This window comes from Tiliqua scincoides, chromosome 2 (genome assembly GCF_035046505.1).
Source record: "Tiliqua scincoides isolate rTilSci1 chromosome 2, rTilSci1.hap2, whole genome shotgun sequence".
NCBI lineage: Eukaryota > Metazoa > Chordata > Lepidosauria > Squamata > Scincidae > Tiliqua > Tiliqua scincoides.
The window spans coordinates 234669083-234696800 of record NC_089822.1 but is presented as its reverse complement, the minus strand read 5'-3'; the positions used below and the strand labels follow the sequence as shown (position 1 = coordinate 234696800).

At 41.8% G+C, this 27718-nt stretch overlaps 1 protein-coding gene across 1 annotated transcript in view; it reads right to left on the bottom strand.

Annotated features, from left to right (window-relative positions):
* LOC136642018 (contactin-3-like) overlaps nucleotides 1-27718 on the bottom strand; it is a 230282-nt gene that overhangs the window by 14895 nt on the left and 187669 nt on the right. The window contains exons 10-16 of the mRNA XM_066618182.1: nucleotides 21888-22015; nucleotides 20772-20947; nucleotides 9252-9369; nucleotides 6796-6954; nucleotides 6550-6699; nucleotides 3359-3429; nucleotides 380-614 (exon numbers count right to left, since the gene is read on the bottom strand). Coding sequence (XP_066474279.1) covers nucleotides 380-614; nucleotides 3359-3429; nucleotides 6550-6699; nucleotides 6796-6954; nucleotides 9252-9369; nucleotides 20772-20947; nucleotides 21888-22015 — 1037 coding nt within the window. The remainder of the gene's footprint in view (nucleotides 1-379; nucleotides 615-3358; nucleotides 3430-6549; nucleotides 6700-6795; nucleotides 6955-9251; nucleotides 9370-20771; nucleotides 20948-21887; nucleotides 22016-27718) is intronic.

Below are 27718 nucleotides of genomic sequence, written 5' to 3'. Positions count from 1 at the left end.
TTTGAAAACAAAAGCAAAAAACAGCATTGGGAAAAAAATGGGGGGGGGGGAACCTCATCGCAGTAGTTGCCAACTCATTATTTGCTGATATTAGGTAATCAAAAATTCACACTGCTCATTTCCGTGGCAAATAATGAAAGCTACGTAAGGTATTATTCAGAGCCAGTACAGTGCAGTGGTTGGAGTTGGACAAAGGCAATCCAGTTTCATACCCCCACTCAGCCAGGAAAGCTCATTCTGTGACCTGAAGCCAGTCTCAGTCCAACCCATCACACAGTGAGGTTGAGAGGGCAACACTGGGGGAGCGGGGGGAGAACCATGGACCTGAGCTCCTTGGAGGAAGGGTGGTATATGAATGTAATAAAATGTAATAACCCACCCTCTTCAGCAGAAAACACTGTGGCCACAGGGCTAAATGGTCCTTCTCCTTTATTATTATATACGCCAACCTTGACTTCGTATGGTGAAAATGGCAAGATGCTTTCATTTCTGAAGACATATCTTGGTGTGTCTGGTGATGTAATGACAGTCTGTATCCAGTTTTTAATGCCCAGAGGTCGGAAAGCGACAACATAACCAAATCCTTCACCATTTTGTAATTCTTCAGGAACAGGCTAAAGAAAAAAAAGCACATTAATACAAAATTAAACAAAAAAATTAACCTGCATAAACAGGAAATAAAAGTATGAGAATTGTTAAAGACTCAAAAAAATAAAATCTGACATGCATCTTTATGACAGATTTTTTTTAAATGGAGGCTGTAGCTAAAAGGGGTACTAGAAGACAATGAACTGAAACTAACATTGATCACATCAAGGCTGCAGTCCTATGCACATTACAGGTGTGCCTCACTGAACAACGGGGATATGTTCTCTGATCCCTGCTGTTATGATTAGGTTGTTAAGCGAATATTCATTTCAATCTAGTGCCTTTGTTTTGTAAACAGCCACTTCCTTCCAGACACTAGCTGGCTGCACAGGCTACTGGAGATAAATTGCCTCTTATTTGCATTAAAAGCCTCTTTTTGCTGTGTAAACAGACACTCTGCTGCAGGCTATGGGAGACCTGACAGCCTCATGAAGAGCTTCTTTGTTGTGCTTTGACCACTGTCATATATATGGTCTGTTATTAAGTAGAAGGTCATTAAGTGATGCATGCCTGTACATCTCCCAGAATTCAGCAATTCTGACTCAAGAGTAAATTTTTATAGTACCAGGCTGCAGATTTAATAGGACAAGAATATCATGCAATAACTGGAACCATGTTATTATTGTAAGTCTGCATTAACTCACAGTTTTAGGCTGTGATCCTATACATACTTTCCTGGGAGCAAGCCCCATTGAATTCATAATACATAAGCTTAGACTGTGAGTTACTGTGAGATAAAGTTCTGCTTGAGAGGTTATAGCCCTGCCCCAACTTAGGACCAGTCCTGCTGGATCAGACCAAAAGTTCCATCAAGTCCATCATCCCCTTTGTGTAGTGGCTAATGAGATGCCTTTGGGTGCCCACAAACAGGCATGAAGATAATAGCCATTTCCCCATTTTTCTACCCCAGCATGGTATTCGGAAGCATAACACCTTTGAAAATGGTAGTACCATATATCTATTGTGGCTGACACCTTATTGATAGGTCTATTATCCTCTTGTGCCCCCTGCCCAAAAATCCACCCAAATTCCACAGGTTTGGTAGGCAATTTAATGGAACTGGCACTAGAACCTGAGAACTCATAACCTCATTTGTTCATCAAAAAATGTTTTGCCCTATGCTTCTGCTTTATGCTATAGCTATTCCCCAAAGGTTGCAATAACAGAGTAAAATGCCACTTACTGGCCAGTGTCCAGAGTACAGCAGAAGACAAGAGACTTCATTATTTTTATCAACCATTTATTAAGCTCAAATTATCAATCAAGTATGGTACAGAATATAAAACAAATCTGGTTCCACTCCCTACCAATACCAAAAGTTCATATAACTAAATAAACACATTTTCAAAGAGGAAAGGATGACATAATAGAAAACAGAAAAGGAAGCAGATTACACCCATTAGCTACAGTAAGCAAATGTCCTGGCTGAAAGGGAGAAGAGAGGCAGCCTGATGGATGGGGAAAGAGAGTATTCTATATACACAAGGATGAGACTGGGAAAAGGCACAAAGCTAGGAAAGAAAAAAGAAGCATGAAAGGGAAGAACGAAATACAACCTGAAGGAAGAGCATAGCCAGGGGAATAGAGGTGAATGAGAAAAGAAACATAACCGGGACAGAATTACCAAAAGGTTTACTTGTAACAAGACCAAGAGCTAGTTCATAAATTAGCTCTGTGGAGTACAATTCTACACAAGCTTATTCAGAAGTCAGTTCACTCAATTCAGAATGGATTCCCTAGTAGTTGCATTAGGACTGCAGCTAGAATAATGCTGTATGTATAGAATCCTCATGTCTGTTGTAGCTATCATGCATGAAAGGCTAGATGTGGGGACCAATGCACAGGCCAGTATGTCTAGGCCAGAACTGCAAGCTGCTTTTCTAGCATGCACACACACAGCCCTTCTAATGGCATCACAGCCATGAAACAACTATCTCTACAGCAGGTCATGGAAGGGCCCTCATACCCTTTTAAGCATACAACCCAAACTGGTCTTATGCACAGGTTACAGCCGCTCAGAGTGTGCGAGCTGCCTGAAAGCCACACTGGGATGTGCCCGTGTACACTCATGTATACTCAAGAGGCATACTGTATGAAGAGTAGTGTGGCATAAAAATTCAGAATAAAAAAATCTGGAATATAACTATTGTTATCTGTAGCAGAAATAAATTTATGAGTAGAGGTCCAGGCCTTTATGTCTTTTAATATCTGTTTTAAATCTGGGGCTAAACCAAGACAAGAAAGCCTTTGAGAGTTAATTAGCCCTCAAAGATGTTTAACTTACCAGTTGTGTAGTTAAGCCAAGGCTGGACGGGGGTTTCCATTGCTGTGGTACTTTTCTGTTGTTTCTGTTGGGGGAAGGGGTGACAGTGCCTACCACTAAATCAGCCCCCCTGCCCTTGTGCGGCTCCAAATAGAGATGTTTCTGTGGTCAGGACCATGCATGTGCAGAAGAGTACAGTGGCTGTACAAGTGGGTGAAGTGATGACATGGGGCCTCACTGTGTCACCCAGCCCTGGGTATCCCCCCCAGCTATGCTACTGTAACTAACATTGTTCTGATGATAGTCTACTTTACTAATGAACCAAGCAGAAAGGATCAGCACACACAGAGAGATGACAGAACAAGTAAGAGATTAATGAAAGTATGTCAGATAATTTTTTTTTAAAAAAATGAACCTTTGGGAATTAATTCCAAGAAGAAGACTTACATCCCATGTGATGACCAATTCAGACCTGCTGCCACCTCCTCCACTTACTTCAGATGGTGGTACTTCAGGGACTGTGAAAGGAAAACACACACACCCACATAGTAGCACAATTCTACTGCACAAGAGAATACACATTCATTAGAAAGTTCCCAGACTTTCACCTATATCATAGCATAGAAGTCATCTAACATGGGCTTAAGTCAAGTTCTTCGGCCCATGACATGATTCCACACAGAACTTGGTAATCTGGAAGTTGGAATTACAAAATCAGTTTGGAAGTTACAGTAACTAAGAGCCCAATCCTGAGCTCAGCACTCCAGCTCTCCGCTGGAGCACCATGTCGCAAATGTGCTGAAAGGCACATCTGTGAGGCTTACTGCCGGGCAGGTGCCCATGCTAGCCCAGCGCTGGCCAGTGCTGGGCTAGCGCTAGGCGGGTGCCCATCCTCCGCTGCTTGGTGGTCTCATGGACTGCAGAGCTGTGGCACGGTAAGCTGGGGTGGGGAGGGGGGAAGGGAGGAGGTGTTCCAGGGAGGGGGGAGGTAGGCGGAGCGTGGAGAGAGGATGGGGAGGAGGCGAGGCGGGAAGCACAGAAAGGACAGGTGGGAGGTGTGCTGGGGGAGGGAGGGAGGGAGATGGGGCCTGTGGAGCTCTGCTCCACTGGATCCAAGGAGTTCATGTGGGGCTCAGCGTCCTACGCAAACGCCTTTACCTTACCGCCGACCTTTTGATCGGCGGTAAAGTGAGTAGCCCCATTGCAGGGCTGCTTTGTCCTCTTCTCCGGACACGCCAACTGCAGCAGGCTGAGGCACGCAGGATGAGGTGTCAGCCGTTCTCTGCGGCGCTGCAGCCGCGTGCCCCGGGCAGCTCAGGATTGGGCTGTAAGTTTGTCAAACTGCTGCTTGCCTCACAGTCCATCCAAATCAGCTCCTAATTTCCCTCAGAGAGTCTTCATGCATAGACAAATGGATCAGCTGGCTCACAGATGCACACATTAGTCTTCATTGTGTTCAGCTGCCTTCAGCAAGAATTTTGGCAATAAGATAATCAATCCTCAAAGGTACTGCAATTCTCCCTTTGCAACCTAGTCACTATAGCATTCCTTCCTAACCAGTATTAGTGTTCTAAAGTGAATTCAGTGCACTGAGCATGTGCATCATCCTGCAGGATGGGCAGTCCCAGAGACCTCCAGGAGGTAAGGGAACCTTTGATTCATTACCTTGAGGCAAGCTTCTGCTATCCCATTGGGTGTTGTTGGATCTGTGCCAGTCATTTTCTGCCATTCACCCCTCCCTCCCTAGTTCTGCTTTGTGCCCACCCACCCTCCCTTTTCAGACATTCCCTGGTTCACCCCTCTCACCACCTTCTCCCCCCACCCCGTCAACGTACTTGCAGTGCTATATATAGCTGGTTGCAGCAGCAGGCCTTTTGACACCACCACATTCAGTGGCAGTTCCGGAATGGCCACTGTGACCTGCCGTACGGCCATTTACAACAGTGGAACTGCTATTCCATTGTAATGAAGCCCTGACAGGACTGGTCTGTAAGCTTCTTAAAAGAAAGGCAATGTCCTTTGGTTAAGGTCTTGTATTGGAATTGCGGAAGACCTGGCGAGGAGGTAGATGTGGTGTCAGCAGTGGCCCCTTTAAGGGTAAGGCCTGGGCATCCAGCAGAGTGTGCTGCACAGCTGCAGCCACTTGAAGGCAATAGGGCCCTCAGGGATATAAGGAACACCTGAGGCAGGAAGGGTTTGTGGGTTGGAGAGCTGAGTGGGCTTATTGACTTTGGAATTGGGCCAAGGACTGTGACTTGGCTACCCTGACTGATTTGACTGACTTACCTGGAACCTGACCTTGGACTGTAACTCGGTTTATTGGCTCTGGACTCTGATTTGGCAACTTTCATTGATTGGACTGGTTTACTTGGAATCTGTGGACTGGAACTGGACTCTGGCTTTTGCATGCTGCACTGGTGAGTTTCACAAGGGAAACTAATCAGCCTTAAGTGGGCACGAGGCCCAGTGGGGAGAAGCTGTGGCAAGACAGGTCTCTAAACTGGTGAGTGCATTTTGCAGGTATTGTGTGATTGACAGATGTCTGCTGAGTAGTACTCAATTTCACCCAATCCAATGCTTGCCACAGCTGGTTTTCATGTTGTAATTGAAATCCACAAACAATTCAAAAACAAAATTCTCAACTCTATCTTAGGAGAACTATGCCATTCTTTCTCTCACTGTTTTGGGACTGTTCTTGGTAGGACACTGAAGAAAAGAATATATGTGGGGTCTTGATATCCACTGATTTGACTTACCACTAATACCAGTCATCATAGTATAATCAGATATTCAGAAAAGATCATTATTAAGAAATTTCTTTCTGAGTGCTCCTCTTCAATAATCACACAGGCCTACATTATTTTTCATAAACACGGACACTAATGTTTGCATAGAAACACACCCCAACGGTTTTGACTACTGCACAGAACACTCTGATCTTCACTTGTATTCATAATTCCCTCTGTCTTCTAAACACCAAAGACAGAACTATGGTACTGTGCAGAGTAATTCTTTTATTCCTCTGGAAGTTTTTTCTTCTTTACTTAATACTCTAGTGTAACACCTCACACACCACTAATTAGTGACCTTCTCCAGTAATCTGCAACCTGCAGTGACTGAAATTGGTTTTCCTTATCTTAGAATGTGAGAGTCTACAGTATATATGCTCTGCTATGCCCCATCTAAAAATGTTCAGTAGTGCCAAAACATTAGTTGTGCCAGCAAAAGACTATGCTAAAGCCTAGAGAGCTATGGCAAGAACTTCCCCTTCCTACAAAATAGATAGGTGGCACTTTCTGCCCTGGGCTGAGACGAATTCAGCAAGCACTCTATAGTGAAACATGAGATTTTGTATTTTTTTGTATAGTACAAGGAAGAGCTTTCCACCATATGCAATAATTGATAATAGTACAAAGTTGTAAGAGCACACTAGCTGTCAAAGCTACAGTCATGTATCAGAGGTTTTGTAGCTGCTGAATTTTAATCACCCATCCCTTGTGCTGCACCTCAAAACAAAAGGAGATGAAACCATTTTATGAAAGATTGAGAACAATAAAGGCCAAATCAGTTTGATGACCTCAGTTACACTGAACTTGCATCAAATGAAACAAGGAAACAAACAGGAAAAACCCACTAACCTGCCTCTTTAGTCCTTACTTTTTCTGAGGGTAAACTGGGTTCTCCACCTCCAATTTTGTTACTGGCAACAACACGAAATTCATATTCAACCCAAGGGTTTAAGTCTACTGCAGTGGCTGTGAATGTTTTCCCATCAATGACATCAGGAACTGTAGCGCAATAGTTACAAGAAGAAATTAAGAACTGCTTTCTTTTACAACACATTCAAATGCAGTCATTAACACTTTAAGAATATTCCCCTTTACCTGTTCTGATTCTTTGCCAACCCACTGAAAAAGGCGTCCTGGCTTGTATGGTGTAGCCAGTGATTGGGCTGTGATTATCTAAACCCTCATACCAAGAAAGTCTAGCTGTAGCAGCTTTTATTTCATCCACTTTGACATGTTCAGGTGGTCCAGGTGAACCTAATGCAGTAAGATATTAGATTTTAAAACTAGAAGGGTGTTGTAAAGGAAGCAAATATTTTACAAACTGCTAAGCATGGCACCAACTGAGTTGTACTTTGCCACCACAGTGGAATAAAGAAAACAATTTGGCTTGCAGTGAAAGTGCCATTTTCTTGTTCTCTTTTACATAGTAGCCATCTGGATAGTTATTTCCCATTTGTAAAAGCAAGTTTTGAAACAGCAATTCCTCAAGTAGAAAGCAGAGGATGTTTTCTTCCAGGCATCATTATTCAACAAGATTTCTTTCCCCTTTCAAATTCAGTGTCTTTTCTTTTAGTTCGCAGTCTGACAATTTATCTAAAGCAGTTTCTGCCATGATGCTTACTCCTGTAGTCATGTTTTTCTGCAAACACAACACCGCATTGTATCAGCACCTTGGACAGCAACTCAGCGCTGTAAGTTTTCTGCAGTATTCCAGAAAATTTTGATTTTCTGCACTTTACAAACTACACTGGTTTTGTTGAAAACAGTAAGACAGAGCTAATGGAAATGTCCTCTTAAAGCACAACAGCATAACCATGGCTGACAAATGTCACATTTAGTTTAACACATTTTTTTAACTCCTGCAGTGATAGAATTACATCACATTTAAAAAAAAACCCCAACCTGTCTATACTGTAATTTTATGATAAGAGCTGGGAAAAAATGAGATAAATTGCATCACCTCTATCTGGGCGTGCAAAAATGTATTTTAGTTTTTTCTCTTGATTACTGTGACAAACAAGTTCAAAATCACTGACTTAGGTCTGAGACACACCACCCCCATTTTGCAGCCAGATGTGGGAACAGAGCTTGCTAGTAGACTGGAAAGAAGCTCCTTATCTTGAATCTCACTTTGGCCAGGTGAGAGGCCTGATAATGCTAATTGGGAATTGACTCCAGCTGTGACTCTCTAGTCAGTGAAGTGACCCACAGTAGCCTCAGGTGGTGAGATCATTTTCCAGAAGCTTCAGCTGATCCAAATCTCTTGTTAGCTAAGAGCTAATTTTAAGGTACAAAAAACCCAGTAGGTGGGAGGGGAGACCTGTTTGTTGCCCTTCCATCATGGACATTTATTTGTATCAGCCATGGTAAGATAGGTAGAAGAACTACCTTGGGCTTATGCTCAAAAGTTGGAAAGATCCAGGTGAGCGTTGGGAACAAGTGAACTTAGATTGTATTTTTCTTACAATGGTGTGTGCAATATATTTATTTTCTGAAATATTTAAATGACTTTCAAAGTGTAATCTTAATTCTGTTCTTTAAATAAGCCATTCTATTACTACAGACTTGTATCCGTGCAAGTATAAAGGCACTGGATTAATCTAAGTCTGGCCTAAGCTCTCTGCTACTGGAACAAACAAGAATCTTGAGTCCTTAGAGTTTGGGAAGCTCTGTGTTTGCAAGAACTGAGAAGGTAGACCACAGAACTTCACTTTCCTCTTGGTTGAAGGACTGGCTGTTAGGAGGGGTAGTGGCACCTATTGGAAAGCAGTTTGTCCTGATGACCCTTATACCCACCTGTTTGGTGTGTTTTGCCAGTTAGAACTTGTACTCAAAATTTGCTTAGTTGCCTGGGAACCGCTCTCTCATGGAGTGTCAAAACCATTAAGATGGTAAGATACACAAGAACAAACTGGGAACATTCATTCCTGTCTCACTGGGGGCGTTTGTCCAGTGAATCAGGAGTGCACAAGATCGATCAGAGAAACTGTAACAATTACCCATACCTGAACAAGAAATTGAGTGATGTTGATTCACATGTCCATGTAACATCACATTATGATTCAATGCTCAGTGGCTCACAGCTGAAGGTTTTATTTAACCTAATTCAAACTTATGGGATTTTTTTGTGATGTATTATGGTGGCAGCTGATCTGCAGCTGCTGTTGCACAAATGCTGTCATGTGATGTTGCAATAATTATGAACACCTGTACTTCTCCCTTGGAGTTTTCGTCATTTAGACTCTCATATTTTTTTCTTTCTCAATCTTGAGGACCATGGTTTCAAAAATAAATGCACCACTGCAAATGGGTACATGTGGCTGGGAGGCTGTAGCACATACGCCTATCAGTGAGAGCATGGCATGAACCCACTGCTGGACTAGCATGTGACATAGAGTGCCTACTGCAGTGGGTCGGTCCAACTAGCCATACCCACATATAGTACATCCCATGCTGTTTGCTTCTTCTCTGGCACCTGCTTATTTACCTAAGGAAATCATATGCAGCCCTTGGTCTAGGTAAGCAAGAAGCATTCTCAGAAAAATAGATACCTCGCACTATCAGATCTGCTGCAGATGACACACTATCCACTTCTGTCTTCACTGTGCACACATACTTTCCACTGTGTTTCAACTGGATATTTCTTATCATTAAGTCTCCTGATGCACTCTATGGACAGAAATAAAATAGGGAACACTTTAATTCAGATAGATAGCATGCTCCAGCTCTTAGTTCCAACAGGCAAAGGACGAGGAATGGATTGAAAAGCCCAGAACAGAAGCCTTGGTGGGAGCAGGAAAGAACATAGGGACAAGCAGCTTGAGCTTAATGAAAGAGGGGACTTGGAACACAGATGTGACTGTAGTGTACATGGGTTGGAGTTCTAGCAACATCACACACACAGTTCCTGTGAGATTGTGGAATACCAATTTAGGTCTCAAACTCTTCCAAGGCTGTAAGATTCTATTAACAGCACAGTCTGTATACAGTATACATTCAGGTGAAGAATGTTCCCTATTTGCCCTTCCTTTACTTGTAGCAAGATGTATTCCCCAGTTGCCTCCCCATCCAGACAAAAACAGACAGGCTGTAGCAAGATCCACTTTCATTCCTGATTTTGCTAGATGAGAGACTGAATGATTTCCCTGCACTGGGCCTGTATCTAACTTGCAGTGCTTTGGAGGACACTGCTGTGGTTCACTTAACAACCTCTGGGCACCTGAGACACATACAGGTAAATATTGCCCTCATAACCTGGCTTGTAGGGAACAACAATAGTAGTAGGTGGCGTTTTGGAGAAGTATTGTGCTTTGCAGAGATGCATCAGGCAGACATAATCAGGTTGATGTGTCACAAGCGATAAGGGAAGCTTTACCTGTTGAATTTCTGTCTAGCTGCATCTGTTGCCAGGCCAATGTTGAGGTGAAGAACCAAGGAAAAATATGGTATACGTAGCCTAATTTGTAAAGCCTAATTTGTAAATACAATATAGGAAGCACAACAAAATCTTTACTATTTATGTTGCATGGAAATTAAGATAACCACCTTAACTTCCAATTTCCCATGCTTTCCAGAGCATGAGAAAAACCTGTAAACACCTTAATACTTCAGTTCTTAAATCAAAGGTTTTTTTAAGCAATAATACATTGTTGCTAAAAGTTAACAAACATACATCTCCAAATACATCTAATGTATTTGTTAAAACTATCTTAGAAAATAATACTGTTATAAAGAAGTATTATTGTGGAATATAGCCTGTTCATGTGTGAGAGAGAAGATGACTGACTGATGGTATACGATGGAGCAAGATGAAGCTATTTTTAGTGGCTACGTTTATTGCAAAAATCCCTGGAGAATTTTGAAAAAGCTGAAGGGGAGAGTAGTAAGAAGGTGCCCTTTAAATTTAGATGGAGACAGGCACCAGGAGGCCATTGGGAGATGATGATCATAACCTGAATTCCCTAATGGCAAGTAGAGGCATAAGATGCTTAAAAAACAGCAAATTGGATTCTTGGTAAGGGTCATGAGGTCCCTTCTCTGGAGAAAGAAATATTCTTTTTAGCCTTAAAATGTTTGTGTTGCACCCACCTGGAATACCCTGTTAGAATTTTTAGATATTGTTAGGCAGATCAATTTCATTCTGGCAGAGAATAAACTGCCAAACTGGACTAGGTCAGATTGTTTTAAAACCCTGATAGCAGATCAGGAAAGTTCATAAGGAGACCTGTGATAGTATTCTCTGATGTTAAGGGAATAACTGAGACAGCATGAGATTTGAAGCAGGGACTATGGCAGAGTTCTTCTTAAGCCATGCCACTGAGACGCTATCTTACCTCTGTCTAATGCAGAATGAATACAAGGAATGTCTGCTCTTTGCGAGTGGGTGCCTGGAAAAATGTGCTACAGACAACCTGGTATCTGCCACACCAACCTAATCCTTCTGGACCAATAACCAGTCAGGTGACTTAGAGAAACAGAGCATACCTTGTTTTCCTAGTAGTTGTTCCTGCACTTCAAGCTGAAGAAGGTAACTGTCAGTCTGCTTTCTGACACTACAATTGGTTCAATTCAAGGTTAAATGCCTGACATATTGTTTTACTTTTTACAGTGTATATAGCAGCTGCAGGGAGATGGGCTAGAACTGTGGCTTCTCTTCCCACAGTTCCTATCCTGCTGTACCAACTACCTGTTATGTTTAATTTTCCAACAGTTTTAGTGCTGATGTTAATAAATGCTGGACTCTGCCTTGCTAGCCTGAATCTATGACTGAATCTTTGGATGTGCAAAGCATGGACTCTACCAGTGGATCCAAGTTTTTCATCTTGGTTGCTCAAATACAACGTTGCCTTTCACCAATACAGTTTTGCACCACAGTAATACTGGACACTTCTGACAGTCTGATAGATAGCTGGGCATTCCCCCTTGCCAAAATATAACTGAGCATCATTTTAGTTCATCCGCTTCTGCTCCTCTACTACATATTGAGTACTATTCCAGGAAGGCCTTAGCAAAACAGTACACCAAATGAATCTAATGCTCAGAAATGCAGAGACCCAACATTTGTTTGCTTACTGTGGAGCTACATTGCAGCCCTGGAAAGTTGGTTAGGACTGGGTGGTTTATTTGGTTATTTTGTGTTCCTATATGTGTTCCTAATGCCCATCTGGTCCAGTCATACTGTTTCCCACAGTGGTCTACCAAATGCCTCTGGGAAGCCCACAGGCAGGAGAAAAAGGCACACTTCTCTCCCACCATTTTTGCCCTGCAACTAGTATCCATATATCTACTCACAAGTAAGCTCCATTGTGTTCCATGGGACTTACTCCCAAGTAAGTATGCTTAGAATTACAGCCTAAACTCTTTTCTGTAAAACTTTCATGGTGTGCAAGGATCCTCAGATCCAGGTACTGTGAAGGATCTCCTCTATGGTGAACTTGTGCAAGGAAAGCACCCTACAGGTAGACCACAGCTGCGATACAAGGACATCTGCAAGAAGGATCTGAAGGCCTTAGGAGTGGACCTCAACAGGTGGGAAACCCTGGCCTCTGAGCAGCCCACTTGGAGGCAGGCTGTGCAGCATGGCCTTTCCCAGTTTGAAGAGACACTTGGCCAACAGTCTGAGGCAAAGAGGCAAAGAAGGAAGGCCCACAGCTAGGGAGACAGACCAGGGACAGACTGCACTTGCTCCCGGTGTGGAAGGGATTGTCACTCCCGAATTGGCCTTTTCAGCCACACTAGACACTGTTCCAGAACCACCATTCAGAGCGCGATACCATAGTCTTTTGAGACTGAAGGTTGCCAACAGAACTGCCACTGAACTCAGAGATGGGATATAATCATCATGACTAATTGCCATTGATAGATCAATCTTCCATTAAATGCAAAGGCACTGTGGTATTAAAGAAGATAGGTGCATGTCTCAATATTTAAAGACATATGTGCTTTTTACAGATGAGAAAAACTTTTAAGAAAAAGGATAAAGGACATTCCAACAGGTAGAACATACCATTGGTAACCAAAACTGGAGGGTCTGAATACAGAAGAAGAGGATGTACTTCATAGTACCTGGATCTGAGGATCCTTGCACACCATGAAAGTGTTACAGAAAAGAGTTTAGGCTGTAATTCTAAGCATACTTACTTGGGAGTAAGTCCCATGGAACACAATGGAGCTTACTTGTGAGTAGATATGCCCAAGAGTGCAGTTAGTTATTGTGAAGTCAAGTTCTGCTTGAGGGGACAGTTTACAGCCCTGCTCCAGTTTAGGAGCAGGTCTCAGCAGACATTTATAGGATTGCACTGTCTCATTTAAGGATTACCATGTTCAAGATTTCCAAAGATGTGAAAAAATTGGCTAAATGGAAGGAGATGATGGAAAGCTAAATGGAAAGGATTCACAGAAGGTGTCTTGCTTTGTTCTTTTAAAGGAGATATGAAATGCTGCACAGACACTTTCTTTCAGACCACAAAAATATATCAAATAATCCCTTGTGGCATATTTATTATATGCAGTTATTAATGCAAGAATGAAGGCTGCAAAGCATTTCAGCTTGAAATACTCATAAAGCACATGACTGAAACAGGACAATAGCTTATCATTCATCTATAGACCTATAGAATAGGTCAGTTGTAACACAGTTGAAGAATTATTATGAAAGCACTGACATTAATCTACAACTGTAATGAAGATAACTCCTGAAGGAATGAGATTATCACTATACCTGCCACAAGCCTTTGAATAGTTTGTTGATGTTTTGAAAAATACTTCACATAATAAAGTTGCTAGAGTTAATGTTGGAGATGACACTCAAACAGATCTCATTTTAATGCAAAATATCCCAAACAAAATGACAAGATGTGTTTTGATGCCAGTCGTCTGAGCATTGGGCTATATCAAATGAAATTTGAAGAACCCACCTGCTCCCATATGAACCTTTCCAACGGTTATCACTGGAGACCCCTTTCCATGTGCCATTGCTGTCAGAGGTAAGACAAGTGGTGCCATCTTTTTAGTGGTGGACCCCAAATTGTGAAACTCTCTCCTGAGACTTCAGCTGCTACTGTCATGGCAAAGTCTGTAGTATTCTCTTGTGCACACACACACTCTCTCTCTTTAAATATGATAAAATTCTCTCTTTTATGCCCCAGCAATTAATTGTAGTTCTTTCAACTAACACTGAAAGTGAACTGCTAGGGATGGTGAGGAAAATAAGTTGGAAATGGATCATCTTGGAAGGGATATTAATGGAAAAAAATAGGAAATGTTCAAGTGAACAGTGTGCTTAATAAGATACTGTGGCATAGAAACAATATTTTGTTAATTTAACATTGGAAATTAAAACTCTATTTTGGCTGTGCTCATGACTTAGTTTTATTAAAAACCTGATTCATATGTTAACAAATGAATTAAGAGAGTTAACAAATAGAACTAACTAGGTCAACCCTACTTGGTAATCATTTTGTATGTTATATTGTTTATAAGTAAACATGTTTGCAGGATCAAATTGCTTGACTGACAGAGAAATTTTTTTTTTAATGACAGTGATTTCATTTTGTTTTATATTGTATATGATTTATATGTACATATATTTATATGTATTTTATATGATAGCCAAGTTAATTCTAAACACAAAGTATTCTGATTAAATTTTGTTTTATTTGATGTGATAGTACACAGTTTAGTGAACATAGGCACTGGTTTAAACCATGTATTTTGAGACATAAAAAGAGAATGTTCAGTGAGACACACTGTGGCCAACAACCTTTTTCTCCCTTTATTTGGATACATGATGCTTAACACACTTGTATACATGTGTACATAGTGCTGGGTAATTGCCAGAGCAGCATGGCCCTAGTCAGTTCTGTGACTTTTGATTTAGACTGATGGCAAAAGGCCTCAGATCCCACGGGCCTCAAGAGAGGCCACACTTTGGCTAGTCAGAGCAATAACCTCCACTCTAGTTAGAATTGTTAACTCCCTCTGTTACCCAAGAACCACTGTGCAAGCTGGCAGGAAGGACTAGTAAAATTCTTTTTTTCTTCCGTTCCTTGGACACAGCCAAAAAACCATTCCTGACCAGGTCCCCTGAAATCCTGAATCAACAGATGTGTGATTGTGCCAGCTCTATCTGAGCAACCATCCTTTTTGGGGGCCCCTCACATCATGCCCCCTTTTCCCAAGAAAGCCACTTCAGATGTCTTGCCCAATTCCCTCCTAGCAACTAGCTACAGAGGCAGCCTAGTTCAGGTTCTATGGACCAGATGTGACCTTCAGAAGTTCTTTAGCCCAACCCCCCTATAATTGACCTCTCTCAAGCACCTGTGCTTCACATCACTATGAAGTGATGTGATCAAGATTTGCATATTTTCTCTTCTGTCATTTGCAGCTGATGAATTCCTACTTGAGAAAAAAGCACTTATTCCTAGCTTATTCATCAGCTTAATGACATCACTTCCTGCTTAATGATGTCACTTCTGGCCCTCAGCATGCACCAGGAATGCTATTCAGCCCCACTATATTAAATAAGTTTGATATTCCTGGACTAGCCTGTGGGTTTGCTATCAGGCCTTTACACCCAGTTTTTGCAAATCAGGAGATCCCTCAGTCTTGAGCAACCTAGGCCTGAGATTTTGGCAATGCTTCACAACTGAGGGCCCAATCCTATCCAACTTTCCAGCGCTGGTGCAACCACAGTGCAGACTCGAGGTAAGGTAACCAATGTTCCCATGCCTTGAGGAGGCCTCTGTGACTGCCTCCCCACCACAGGATGCCCCATTGGCACAGCAGCACCGGCAACCAGAAAATTGGATAGGATTGGGCCCTAAGCCAGCAGAAACTTTTCTACACACTCTGGCATAGTTTCAACCATGGGCATGATGATGTATACCAAATGTAATGCAGTTCTTTTGAGTACTGCAGAGGCCCCCAGAGTTATGAGGAAGAGGAGTGACTTGCTGCTGACTTCACTGTGCAAGGGTGGAGTATTGTGAGACCTGCTATCAGCTCAGTTGGCTGGGACTTCGCAGGCTGGGACCCTAACAAAACAGGCTATTTAAAGAGCAGAGACAGAAGCATTGGGGGAGCGCAGGAGGTAGAGTTATTGGAGGAAAGGAAAAGTGCAAGAGGCACAGATAAAGAACAGAGGAACATGGAGACCACTGAGTGGGCAGGCAAAAGATACGATGAGGGAATAAGCAGGGAGGAGAAGTAGATAGATGGTGAACAGCCTGGGAGTGAGGAAGAGGTGAAGTGGCAGTACTGGAGGTGGCTGGGGGTGGGGGAGGGTTGGGAAATCAGAAGACAAATGGCAGAAGAAAGTAGAAATGGGAAGAGGAAGGTCAAGGGCCTGGGGAGTTTAGCCTTATGTGTTATAGAGCCAGCAGGCTACCCTGTAGTCTTAGCTGTTCGGAGCCCTAAATTTGCAGACCTGAGAGCCTTGCATGCCTGAAGAACCTCCCTTTGAGTGGGCAAGTGTAAGACCCCCCCTTTCACTACATGAGATTAACATCACGGGGGGGGGGCTATAGAGAGCGGAGACTGTAAGCCAGTGGTTCTCAAACTTTTTACCACTGGGACCCAGTGGTAAAAGTTCTCAAACTTTTTAAAAGTCGGAACCCACCTAGGTTAAGGAGACTTAAAAAGTTTTACTTTACCATCCATTCAAGCCTCTGTTTCTATTCTTTTTACTATGGGGGGGGGGGAAGAACCAGTAAAAAGTATTCTTTTTACTGGGGGGGGGGAGAAATGGAACATTTATTGAGCTTCATGTTCATGGATCAGAGCCATTCTGGTGGCCTTGTGTTCTCCTTGGCTTGCCCTTCAAAGCAGACCAAGTCACGGTCGCCTACTCAACAGTAAATGTGCATGTGTTGCTCTGCTTCAGTTTCAATATATTTTCCATGTCAGCTATCAGTTTGTCAGCTACCAAAAATCGGGTCGTGACCCACTGGTGGGTCCTAACCCACAGTTTGGGAACCACTGCTGTAAGCAATGGGGGAAGTACCCACACCATGTCTTTTCCTAATCTTTATAATGTAGATCTGCCCCCTTGGGAAGAGCAAGGAGAGGGCACAGACATGACAGGTACCATTTTCCCAAACAGTCACAAGTTGCTTCACAAGACCCACCTATAAATATGCGCTAAAGCTTCTGTTACAAAGATCAGAAAACAAAATTCTTGTAGGCTCTTGGCTTATTTAATTTCACTTGAATATTTCTGACATGAAAAACAATGACTGGATTGGTTTAGAGATTGGATTCTTCCTGTTTCCCTTCTGCCCACAACCACTTGAAGTTGTGAACTGAATGATTTTCAAGGGCCATTTGTTCCCAGAAAGTACATATTTGGCCTTCATTAAATGAGAGTGCCTTAAACCAAACCAATATTTATTTTTACTATATTATAGCCTATGCCAGCTTTGGAATGCAAGAGTCCCACTTGAAAGCTCAGGCATCTTAACATCATTGATCGTCTCCTTGAATAACACAAGCAGAAAAATTATTTCCAACATGTTCCCCTTGATGAATGAAAAGGGGCACTATGTTTGGTGTTAAAATTTGAAGATCAACACTGTTTCAGAGAGGGGAAAAAAATACCCCATGCATAGATTCCAAAAATTACAATAAGAAACAGTGAAAAGCAACCCTGAAGGCAGAAGACATGTGACGGGAAGTGCATTTCCACTTTAACCAATGCATCAATTTATTTGTTAAAATTAATCTTAGAATGGTTAATACAAGTATAGATTTACTTATGGAATTGTCAAACAGAATAATTTTGCCTTAAACAAAAGCCTGAGATTTCCTTAGGTGACAAGGTTGAATAAGCAAAACTACGCCATATCTAAGCACAGCAAATAACATTATGCTGGCGGGGGAGGAGTGTGTGTGTGAGTGTGAGAGAGAGAAACATGGTGAAAATGTGCATGTGTATGCTGAGTTCCAATATTAAGCAGTCATCATATCACCAGTAATGTACTACCAAAGCCTTAGTGCTTCATGTAAATCAATTTGAAAACACAACAAGAATGATGCAGTGACATGCTCTCAAACTGTCAATGTGTCTTTGTGAGTTTGGCAGCAGAAGGGATTTCATTCACAGTTTCAACCAGCAAAATTAGATCTATACTGCTGAGGACAAGTTACAATGACGGGAAGGTCATCTTTTCGGCTGAGCACTACGTTGAGCCATGGACCACAAATCACCAACCCTCTGGATGGTATTAAAACCGGCAACAGCACTGTAGCCACTTCTAACACTGATGCCTGCACATTTTCAGCTGATACTAGGCTTTCTGACATGGTGATATCTAAGGTGGTTTACAGGGAGTCTGATAATTCAGAAGTTGTTTGGTATGTTTCCATAACTCATCTGTAATAATGGGAAACTAAAACAAACAAAGTTTAAATCATAAACTGATGGTCCCTTTTGTGAGACTAGTTTGTTACATACATCAGCACATATTATCCCCTGGGGGCTGGGGATAAGAATAGGCCCTCAGTTTGGCTGTACTTGTCGTAAGAGGCGACTAAACAGCCACCGGGTAGATGGGACTCGTCAGCCTGGGAAGGCAGTTCATCTGAGAGAAGGAAAACTCTGATCCCAAAACTCCACTGCCTTGTGGCTACAGCCAGTTATGGAAAAGGCTTCAGGAGTCAACCTCAAGGCAAACTCTGGAGCCGGAGTCCCTGAGGCAGTTCATGGCTGAACACAGTCACGTTCTGGCAACTCCTGCGACGCCACTGGAACCAACCATATTGGCTTCTGCTTTTCCATTGGACCATTTCAGCGATGTGGAAGGGGGGATTTGCTGCATGGGTAACAGTCTAACCTCCATATCTACTTTACCCAGGCTTTGCACACTGGAGAGGGCACTCTGTTCCAGAACCACCAATCAGAGCGCAATACCATAGTATTCCGAGACTGAAGGATGCCAACAACATCAGCACATCTGTAAATTCTAGTACTTTTTAAATCTTTAGAATAAACATTGCAATTTGACTCTTTCTTAAAGTGCCAAATGAATGTCAGGCTCCTGATGGTTGCATTTGTCCTGAATCACTTCATCTCAATCATTAGACCAATCTGAACATTACTTATGTAGTAGTTTTCTAAGCATGTGAAATTTTGGGGTACAGTCTATTAGGAATCATAGGATAAAGCATTCTTCTTCTTCAAGAATGTGTCCCATTCACGCATAACATAGATAGGGTTGATTTGTACATGAAAAGAAGAACATGGTGAGAGGACCTGAACCCCTCCCCTCCCAAAACTCCACTGCTTTGGGCATTTCTCTCACATTCCTCAGCATCAAAACAAGACTGGGAAACAAATGCCTTAGAGTACAGTGCAGGAAGGAAAGATGGGGCAGGAACTCTGATGCCCTCATCTCCACTCTCCTTTTGATGAAATGTTTTCATTGCGGATAGGGCAGACATCTGAATGAAGAAAAATCTCTCTTTCACTGCTGTCCTTAAGGAGGAGTGCCTTTGTCCTGTCCTTCCTACACATCAGGCAGGAGTAGGTAACTAGCAGCATTTTCGCTTTTCATTAAAAAGGGGGTGGATCTACAGTAGCTGTTAGCTCAGTGTGCCTCAAACCAGGTGTGGCGGGGGACAGGGAGTAAGAGTAAGGAATTTTGCTGTGCACACTGAACAAAGTAAGAGTCAGTTGGGGAGCCAGTACTCATCTCAAGAGACTACCTGGCTCAAAGACGTTGGCTGGTAATCCTCCACACTTGGATTGCTAAGTGAATCTCAGAGGCCTTCTGGCTTGTCGAAAGAGGCGACATAAGATCGTGCAATTCGGCTGCCTTTGACTTCTCCAGGGTATGGCGTTGAGAAACAGAGATAACTGACAGATGGTTTCAGTTTTGAACCAGGGTGGGAATGCTCAATGGGGAAACTGCTAGTTGCTTGCTGTTTCTTCCAGGGAGGTGCCAATACCAAAGGGGAGGAGGAGTGTTTGGGGGACAGAACCTGATGCAGGTTTTTTTTTTTTTTACAGTACCTTTGTTGATTGCCATTGATTGAATAAGTGTGGCCCAACTATAATCCTGTCTTGTGTTTACTGCAGGGTACCAGGGCACTGTGACCTTTACACCTTAGGAACTATACACATGAGAAACTGTGTTATATTCCACACTATGCTAATCTGAATGGATTTGTAATTCTGATTTTCAGTTTTCTAAGAACTATGCAAAAACCACTTCCTTAATTCCTAGGTTTTTTCAACAGGATACAGAATGGCTAATAGCAGAGAAATATCCAAGCACAATGCAGAAAAGATACTGTAAATCAGTGGTTCCCAAACTTTTCGGCGCTGTGGTCTACCACATCCTTTGTGGTGGGTTATGATATTCCTGGTAAGCCAATGGAGCCTCCAGAGGACTTCTGTGGGTTGTGCTGGAGCGTAGACAGAGCAGGTCTGCACTCTGGTTCAACCCGCAGGAGTCCTCCGGAGGCTCAGAGATTGGCCTGCAGAAGCCTCCAGAAGTCAATTTAGAAGCTTATTTGGAGCCATTATGGAGTACGGGTTGGTGGGAAGACCCAACCCAGAATCCACCTCATGTTGGCTCATGACCCACTAATGGGGTTGCAACCCACCATTTGCAAATTCCTGCTGCATTTCAACCTATATACCCTTATACAAGTAATACCTTGTAACAAGTAACAAATACTTAAAAACAATTAACAATGGTTCCCAAACTTTTTCAATGGCAGCTCCTTAAACCTACTGGGCAATTGGCTGAGGTTCCCCATTAGAACTACAATTAGAGATACAATGTATAGGGTGGTGTGTTTTTCTTGAGGATTCCGCAGCTCCCCTGGCTGGTTTCCATGGATCCCTGGAAAGCCACAGCTCACAGTTTGGGAACTACTACAATAAATGATTTAAGTTTGCTTGGCAGACATTCTTCTATACTTATAATCAATTAACAGTATAAAGCAAACAAACAACCAAACAAAAAACTTGACGGGGGGAAAAAACCAGTTTCCCTTTTAAAAGCGGACCATGGTTATATCGTCATGCATAACAAACAAAATGAACAAACAAAATTTTCACAACTTACCCCACCTACTCTCTCAAAATGAGATGCATCCTTTTTAAAGTCAGTCAACGCACTGTTAAAATACCACGTGAAGCTGATGTCCAGCAGTGGATCATGCTGGACCTGGCAAGGCAAGATGACACTTTCCCCTACAGTAACATCCATATTTGAAGGAGCCAGAGTTATCTGGGTTGGCTCTGTGGAAAACAGGAAGAATTAATTTCCAGTCTCATCTTTTTGAGAGAGAGAGAGAGAGAGAGAGAGAGAGAGAGAGGTCTAGAAATACAAGGCAAATCTCAGTGCAGTTAAATCCAGAGCCACAGAAGTGAAAGACTGGGAGACTACACTTTAAACAGGTTTCTCGATACCACAGACCCCTCTTTTTCATGATTTCTATTTCATGGAGAATTCACAATGCTGCTTGAAAAAACACATAGATTACCCCCATTAAGATCTCCCAGTAGGCAAGGAGAAATGGGGGGAGATTGAGTCCAGTCACCCCAGTCTCAATTTTCAAGTGGCAGTCTTCAGGAATGGTGTTCAAAATATAAATACTGTGATAGCCTCTAAGAACCATGGTCTTTATAGCTTGAAAACTGTGGCAAGAACGAACATGGCACTCCATGCCACTTGGAAGCACTGGAGTATGCATTTAAAGGAGGAACTGTAAAGGCCTTTCCTAACACTGGGAAGGAAAAAGGTAGGTACAAATGTGTGTTTCAGAAGCTCATCCCAAATAGTAGCTGGAACACTTGAGGAAAGCATACACCATGGAAAAGTTGCCTTTACAACTGAGAATGTGCCATGAGGAAATAGAGGCATAAATAAGTTGTAGTGAAAAGCCTAAGCCCGAAAGAAGAGTGAACAGAATAACAGACAGATAATAGAGACAAGATTTTGTTTATGTGCTGTGAAGAAATTAGCAGCATGATCCAAGGGATTGCGTTACTGCCCCTTAAGGGGTCAGATACAGGGCTTCCCAGGTTGGTGGGTCATGACCCAACAGTTTGAGAAACTATGATTTATGGATTACACATGCAATTATGTTTAAGAAGTTGAGAATTCAAAATTAAAATATATCGTTCGCACAGTTTTTGATTCATGCAGTTTGCTATTAAAAGACAATTAGTCAATTACCTGTAACTAATAAACTTGTTGAGCTACTAGCTTTTCCAAACTGGTTCTCTGCCAGGCAAGTGTAACTTCCAGCATCTGATTTGCTTACATTAGCTATTCGTAAGCCTCCGTCTTTTAACAGTGATATTCTAAAAATACAGCAGGTAAAAAAAAAAGGTAACTTTGCTGTGCACATTTTTAAACTCTGCAAATGAAAGAAAATAATCTTCCTTACAAATGTCCCCAATGTTCATAAGAAACAGTGAGATGCTGCATTCAGTTCACTCTCCCCTATTACATAATTAACTCTCTCTCTCTCTCTCTCTCTCTCTCTTTCTCTCTCTCCATGCTGCCTTTCTGTATGGACCCTGTATGGAATCCTTGCAGTTAATTCTACATTAACCACGATAATAAATACAACATAATCGAATTAAAAAGAGTCACATAATTCAACAGTAAAACAAAACAATAGAGACCAAAACACAGTACTAGAGTAATAGCCAAAACTGACAGCTACCACAATAATAAACAGCACAATTCAAAAGTTGGCTAATAGAAACAAGATGATTTCACCACACCACACCTCACAGTGGTGAGGGATGAAATTAGGTGGGTATCTCAAGGGAGGAACAAGAGGGGAGTTCCATATCCTGAGCATAGCTACTGATGAGGCCCAATTTCAAATACTCATAAACCAAACCTCAGATGGCAATAAGGTTTGAAGTAGGGACTCCTGATGACTGATAGTTAGACACACAGTTTCTCCTTCAAGTATCTCAAGCTGTGTATATCTTTTAAAACCAGCACTGGAAACAAATTAGGTGCCAGTACATATCACCCAAACAGGAGTATTATGCATTGAATATTAGACTTCTGACAGCAACGTCCTGTACCCAGTGCTGTTTCTGGATAATATTCAGGGTACCCTACAGAGAGTACCATGCAATATGTGCCCATATGTGTGACTGTGGCCACACCTGCCTTATCTGTAGTTGGCAAAGCAAGTCAAAGTAGTGTGAATGACACAGCCTCCATGTTGTGATCCAAAGGCATAGCTTGGTGCAAGACTAGCCTCAAACTATAAACTTGACCATTAGGAAGAAAGTACGTACTACTCATACAGAATTGGCTGGATATCAATTTCCAGATTGGCATATGGGCAACAGCTGTGTAATATAACACAACTGCATGGCAGGTACATCAGCTAGCCACACAGTAAAGCTTATCTCCAGGTTTCCATTTCATGGGATTATGTCTGTGTGAAGTGAAAGGACTGCACACTAGGCTTTTAAAACATGACCAAACTAGTGAGCAAAAACTCACATTCTCAAATGACATCTTTGCAGGTGCCCTCTTCCAAGTGGTGGAGCAAGACTGGCAAGATTAAGGTTCAAATTTCCAACCAGCCATAAACCTCAGTGGTGAGCTTGGGCCCCTTACCTACTGTCATTTCTACCTATTTCACAAATTGTTGTGAAAGTAAAATAAGGAGAGAGAGGATAAACACGATCTTCTTGGAAAGGGCAGTATAAAAAAATAATAAGTAAAAGCTTGCAGAATTGTGAAAATGTAGTGGTTCCACTTTTTATATTACAATGTGTATATTCCCATCCTAATGAGAACATAAAACGAACCACTTTGCTCCTTTTCCACATGAAACTGACAGCAAAACCTTTTATCATTCATTGCTCAGAATTCATTGCCAGATGAAGTTGGTTTAGAACTACAGCCATCCCACAAGCCTCTAGCTGTGTGCTAGCTGTGTGAACACAAGGGCATATTTGAAAGCAGCTTATAGAGGGAGTTAAAACATGACTGAATTATGCCATAAACACTACAGATTATAGCAGTATATGGAATTGGTTAGTACCACAAACATTAGTGAAAACTGAAGAGATTATAAGTAGTGGTTATTACATGAGTTTATTCAGCAAATGCTTCCTGTAATAACCTGAAATTATTTTTTAAGAGTTTCTAATATTTCTGCTTTGCTACATTGGTTTTTAAAAAAAGTGTTGACAGCTCCATTGATTTGGTAAGAGAAAAAGAGGTCAGCATATTAAAACAATGCCTATTGTTTTAATTAAAACAATGCATATTGATTAATTAAAACAAGCAGCTTGTAGAATACTTTGAGCTATTTGCAAGTCAAACATGAATCTAATGACTGATCAGGGTTGTTGAATAATCTCTACCTATACTTAAGAATCACTTTTTGAAACAAATCAATGGGGAAAAAATGTATCGTAAAAAAAAAATTATGCAACGAAACCACACATACCAGAGATTTTTGTTTCTAATTTTAAAGACAATGAATAAATGTAACACAACTGATTCAGAGAACAGACCTTAACATAACTTCTAACTAAGGGCCAAATCCTATCTAATTTTCCACTGCCGGTGCAGCCGTGCCATTGCATTTTTTGGTGGGGAGGCAGTCAAAGAGGCCCCCTCAAGGTATGGGAACACTTGTTCTTTTACCTTGGGGCTGCATTGTGGTTGCACTGGTGCTGGAATGTTGGATAGGATTGGGCCCTAAATTGCTTGAAATATAGATAGTCTAAACCAGGGGTGTCAAACTCGTTTCATACAGAGGGCTGAACAGCATTCATCATGCCTGCTGAGGGCCGGAGGTGATGCTGTTAAGCAGGAAGTGATGTCATTAAACAGATCATAACCCAAAATAAGCACTTTTTTCTCACTTAAGAACTCATTAGCTGCAAAAGACAGAAGAGAAAATACACAAATCTTGATCATATTTCAAGATATGGGAGAGCCCAATTTTCATGTGGGCTGTCCTTTTAGCAGTGGCACCTCATAAGAACCTCAGAAGTGCTCAGCAGCTGAGAGCCTGAGGGCCGGATAAAAAGCTTCCACGGGCTGCATCCAGCCCCTGGGCCTTCTGTTTGACACCCCTGGTCTAAACTTATAGTCTAATAAGACATTCTTTTGTGTCTTTAGGCTAGAGTGGAAAAAGAAAACTTATACACACTAACAAGTCAATATCCTACCAAATGACTGAAATGACCTAGTTTTTCCAACTCCAAAATTGCAAGGGAAAAAAAGAGGTAGGTCATTTTACAGTTTCCCCACACTTTTTAAAACTTTCCTGAAATCTTGCTCAGTACATAAATAATGCTGGATACTTTCAGATATTTTTCATTCTTTAGCATTAACCAAAAAAAAAACAAAAAAAAAAACACTTCTGAGAGACTTTGAAGAGAATTTATAAAACTAATCAATGGTTAACATTTGCAGAAGTACTTTTTGAGTACTACGTATTATGCCCATAATACCAAAACATTCAGGGACTCATCCACAGCAGCACACACACAAAACCACATAGGAACTGGTTTCTAATAGGAATATTTCTATTGGGATGCACCTAAATGGTCAAAAGGATGGCTTTCTGTCCAAAAAAATCTCAGGCCAAAGTCTGACTTACAACTAGAGCTTAATCATAGATAGCCCAATGAAACCGTATTTAAAAAGATTAATTCACATTGGCTACAAATCCAAATGGCTCAGCTAAAGAGGATGTCAATCAGACATAATAGAGGGATAATTGCTTAGATATGCTTGATAAACAAAAACCACTGTATAAGATAGAGAAGATGGATGAAATCAACCCAGAAACCAGTGGACAGACTTATACAATATGTAGACTAACCAGATTAAGGGATGGGAAAACCCAGCATGGCTTGATTCGAGTCAGATCGCTGAGTCACCAACCCCTGTGACTCAACCAGAAAAAGAATCATAACAGGGGCACTTTCTAAGTTGCCAAGTCACCCTTTAGTGACTCTAAAGGACTTGAGTCGAGTCAATTCTCCCTTTAAAAAGCCTGCTGTGGAAAAAGCCTTCCAAGACCTTTGATGTTCTTATGTTTGTTTTTCTTTTATTTCTGCTTATTTAAGTTTTGCACACATTCACATGTGCTATGTAGTTACTTCTTGATATTTTTCGCCATTCAAAATAAGTTTGCAACCTAAATCAGGCTTTGCTTTGACATTCATCCATTTCTGAATTCCATCCATGCTCTGGTTCCTAACCTGATGAAAGTGCAAGGTATTGCTGTACAAGGAAGCTATGTGGCAGAAGTTCAAGATGCAATCTGTTTATTGCTATTGCCTTATCTGTTATTTTCATAATTTAGCCACAGGGACTGGAAGAAAATGTTTTGGGAGAAGCGTTGCTTCACACACCATTAAAAAGACTGTAGACTAACTTAATGGGAAATGTGTCTTTTTATTAGGTACCTGCAAGTAATAATGAACTATTAATGGGTTCATCCAAGACAGGTATTGAACACGGTTCTTCAAGAAAGTTATATAGTTTCCTAAAGCTTCTAGAAAAAAGGCTTCTATCTATGTATCTATTGAATGAATAAATGAATGCTTGTGCAACAAGAGAGAGTGTATTAGAATTTTGAATTAATAGCATCATACCATTATCTTAGCCACAAGGTGTAGCGGAAACAAGATAGCAAAAAAAAAAAATTCTGGAAACAATGGGTAAAAACACTAGTTAACAAGGCAAGACATTATATCAGATACACACACAAGAACCCAGAGTGGCCCAAACCAACAACTCTAGCAGAAGTCAGAGCTAGTGTCATCAAAGGAACATATGAAGAGACTTTCTGAATCTGAACAAAGGTCTTTCCCAGGGAATTACAGTAATTAACAAACAGCTTTGGTTACCACTGATAACTAGAAATTATGCTGTTCAGACTCAGATCTCTGGCTTCCAGCATATTCATCAGGAACATGACTAACTAGCTCTCCATGAGTATGATCTGTTCAGCACTGGCTAAACTATCATCAAACTACCAAGCGTAGTCCTTTTGGTGCAGAAATCTTCTGCAGAACCTTTTACGGATATGTTATATGTACTATTTTTGCAGCCAAGAGAGAGCTAGTAAAGTAAGACTAAATACCAAAATTGTATAACTCTCTTACACGCACACACACACATGTAAAAAATCCTGCTAATGGCACATTTATCTTTAATTACTGTCCTTTTTTCAGAGTGGTTGGTGCCAGCACACTGGGCTTTCTCAAGTCAGAGATAAAAATATTTGTAACCCAGCCCATAAATGCTGGTCTGAAGGGACCTGGTCAGCAGGGATGGCCTCTTCAAGATTCTCCCCAAGATTGGATGTCCACCCAGGCTCCTCAGCATCATCAGGTCTTTCCACGAGGACATGAAGGGCAGTGTAGTCTTTGATGGCTCCACATCAGATCCCTTTGACATCCGAAGCGGAGTGAAGCAGGGCTGTGTTCTTGCTCCAACCTTGTTTGGAATTTTCTTCGCTGTCCTGCTGAAGCAGGCCTTTGGAACTACAACAGAAGGCATCTATCTCCGGACCAGATCAGATGGAAAGCTCTTCAACCTCTCCAGACTGAGAGCAAAGTCCAAAGTCCAGCTGAAATGTCTGCGTGACTTCCTCTTTGCCGACGATGCAGCTGTCATCGCCCACTCTGCCAAAGATCTTCAGCAGCTCATGGATCGTTTTAGCAAGGCCAGCCAAGACTTTGGACTGACAATCAGCCTGAAGAAAACACAGGTCATGATTCAGGATGTGGACTCACTTCCCTGCATTACAATCTCTGCACATGAACTGGAGGTTGTCCATGACTTTATGTACCTTGGCTCAACGATCTCCGACACTCTTTCTCTTGATACCGAGCTAAACAAACGCATCGGTAAAGCAGCTACCACGTTTTCCAGACTCACAAAGAGAGTCTGGTCCAACAAGAAGCTGACGGAACATACCAAGATCCAGGTCCACAGAGCTTGCGTCTTGAGTATTCTTCTGTACTGCAGCGAGTCATGGACTCTTCACTCAC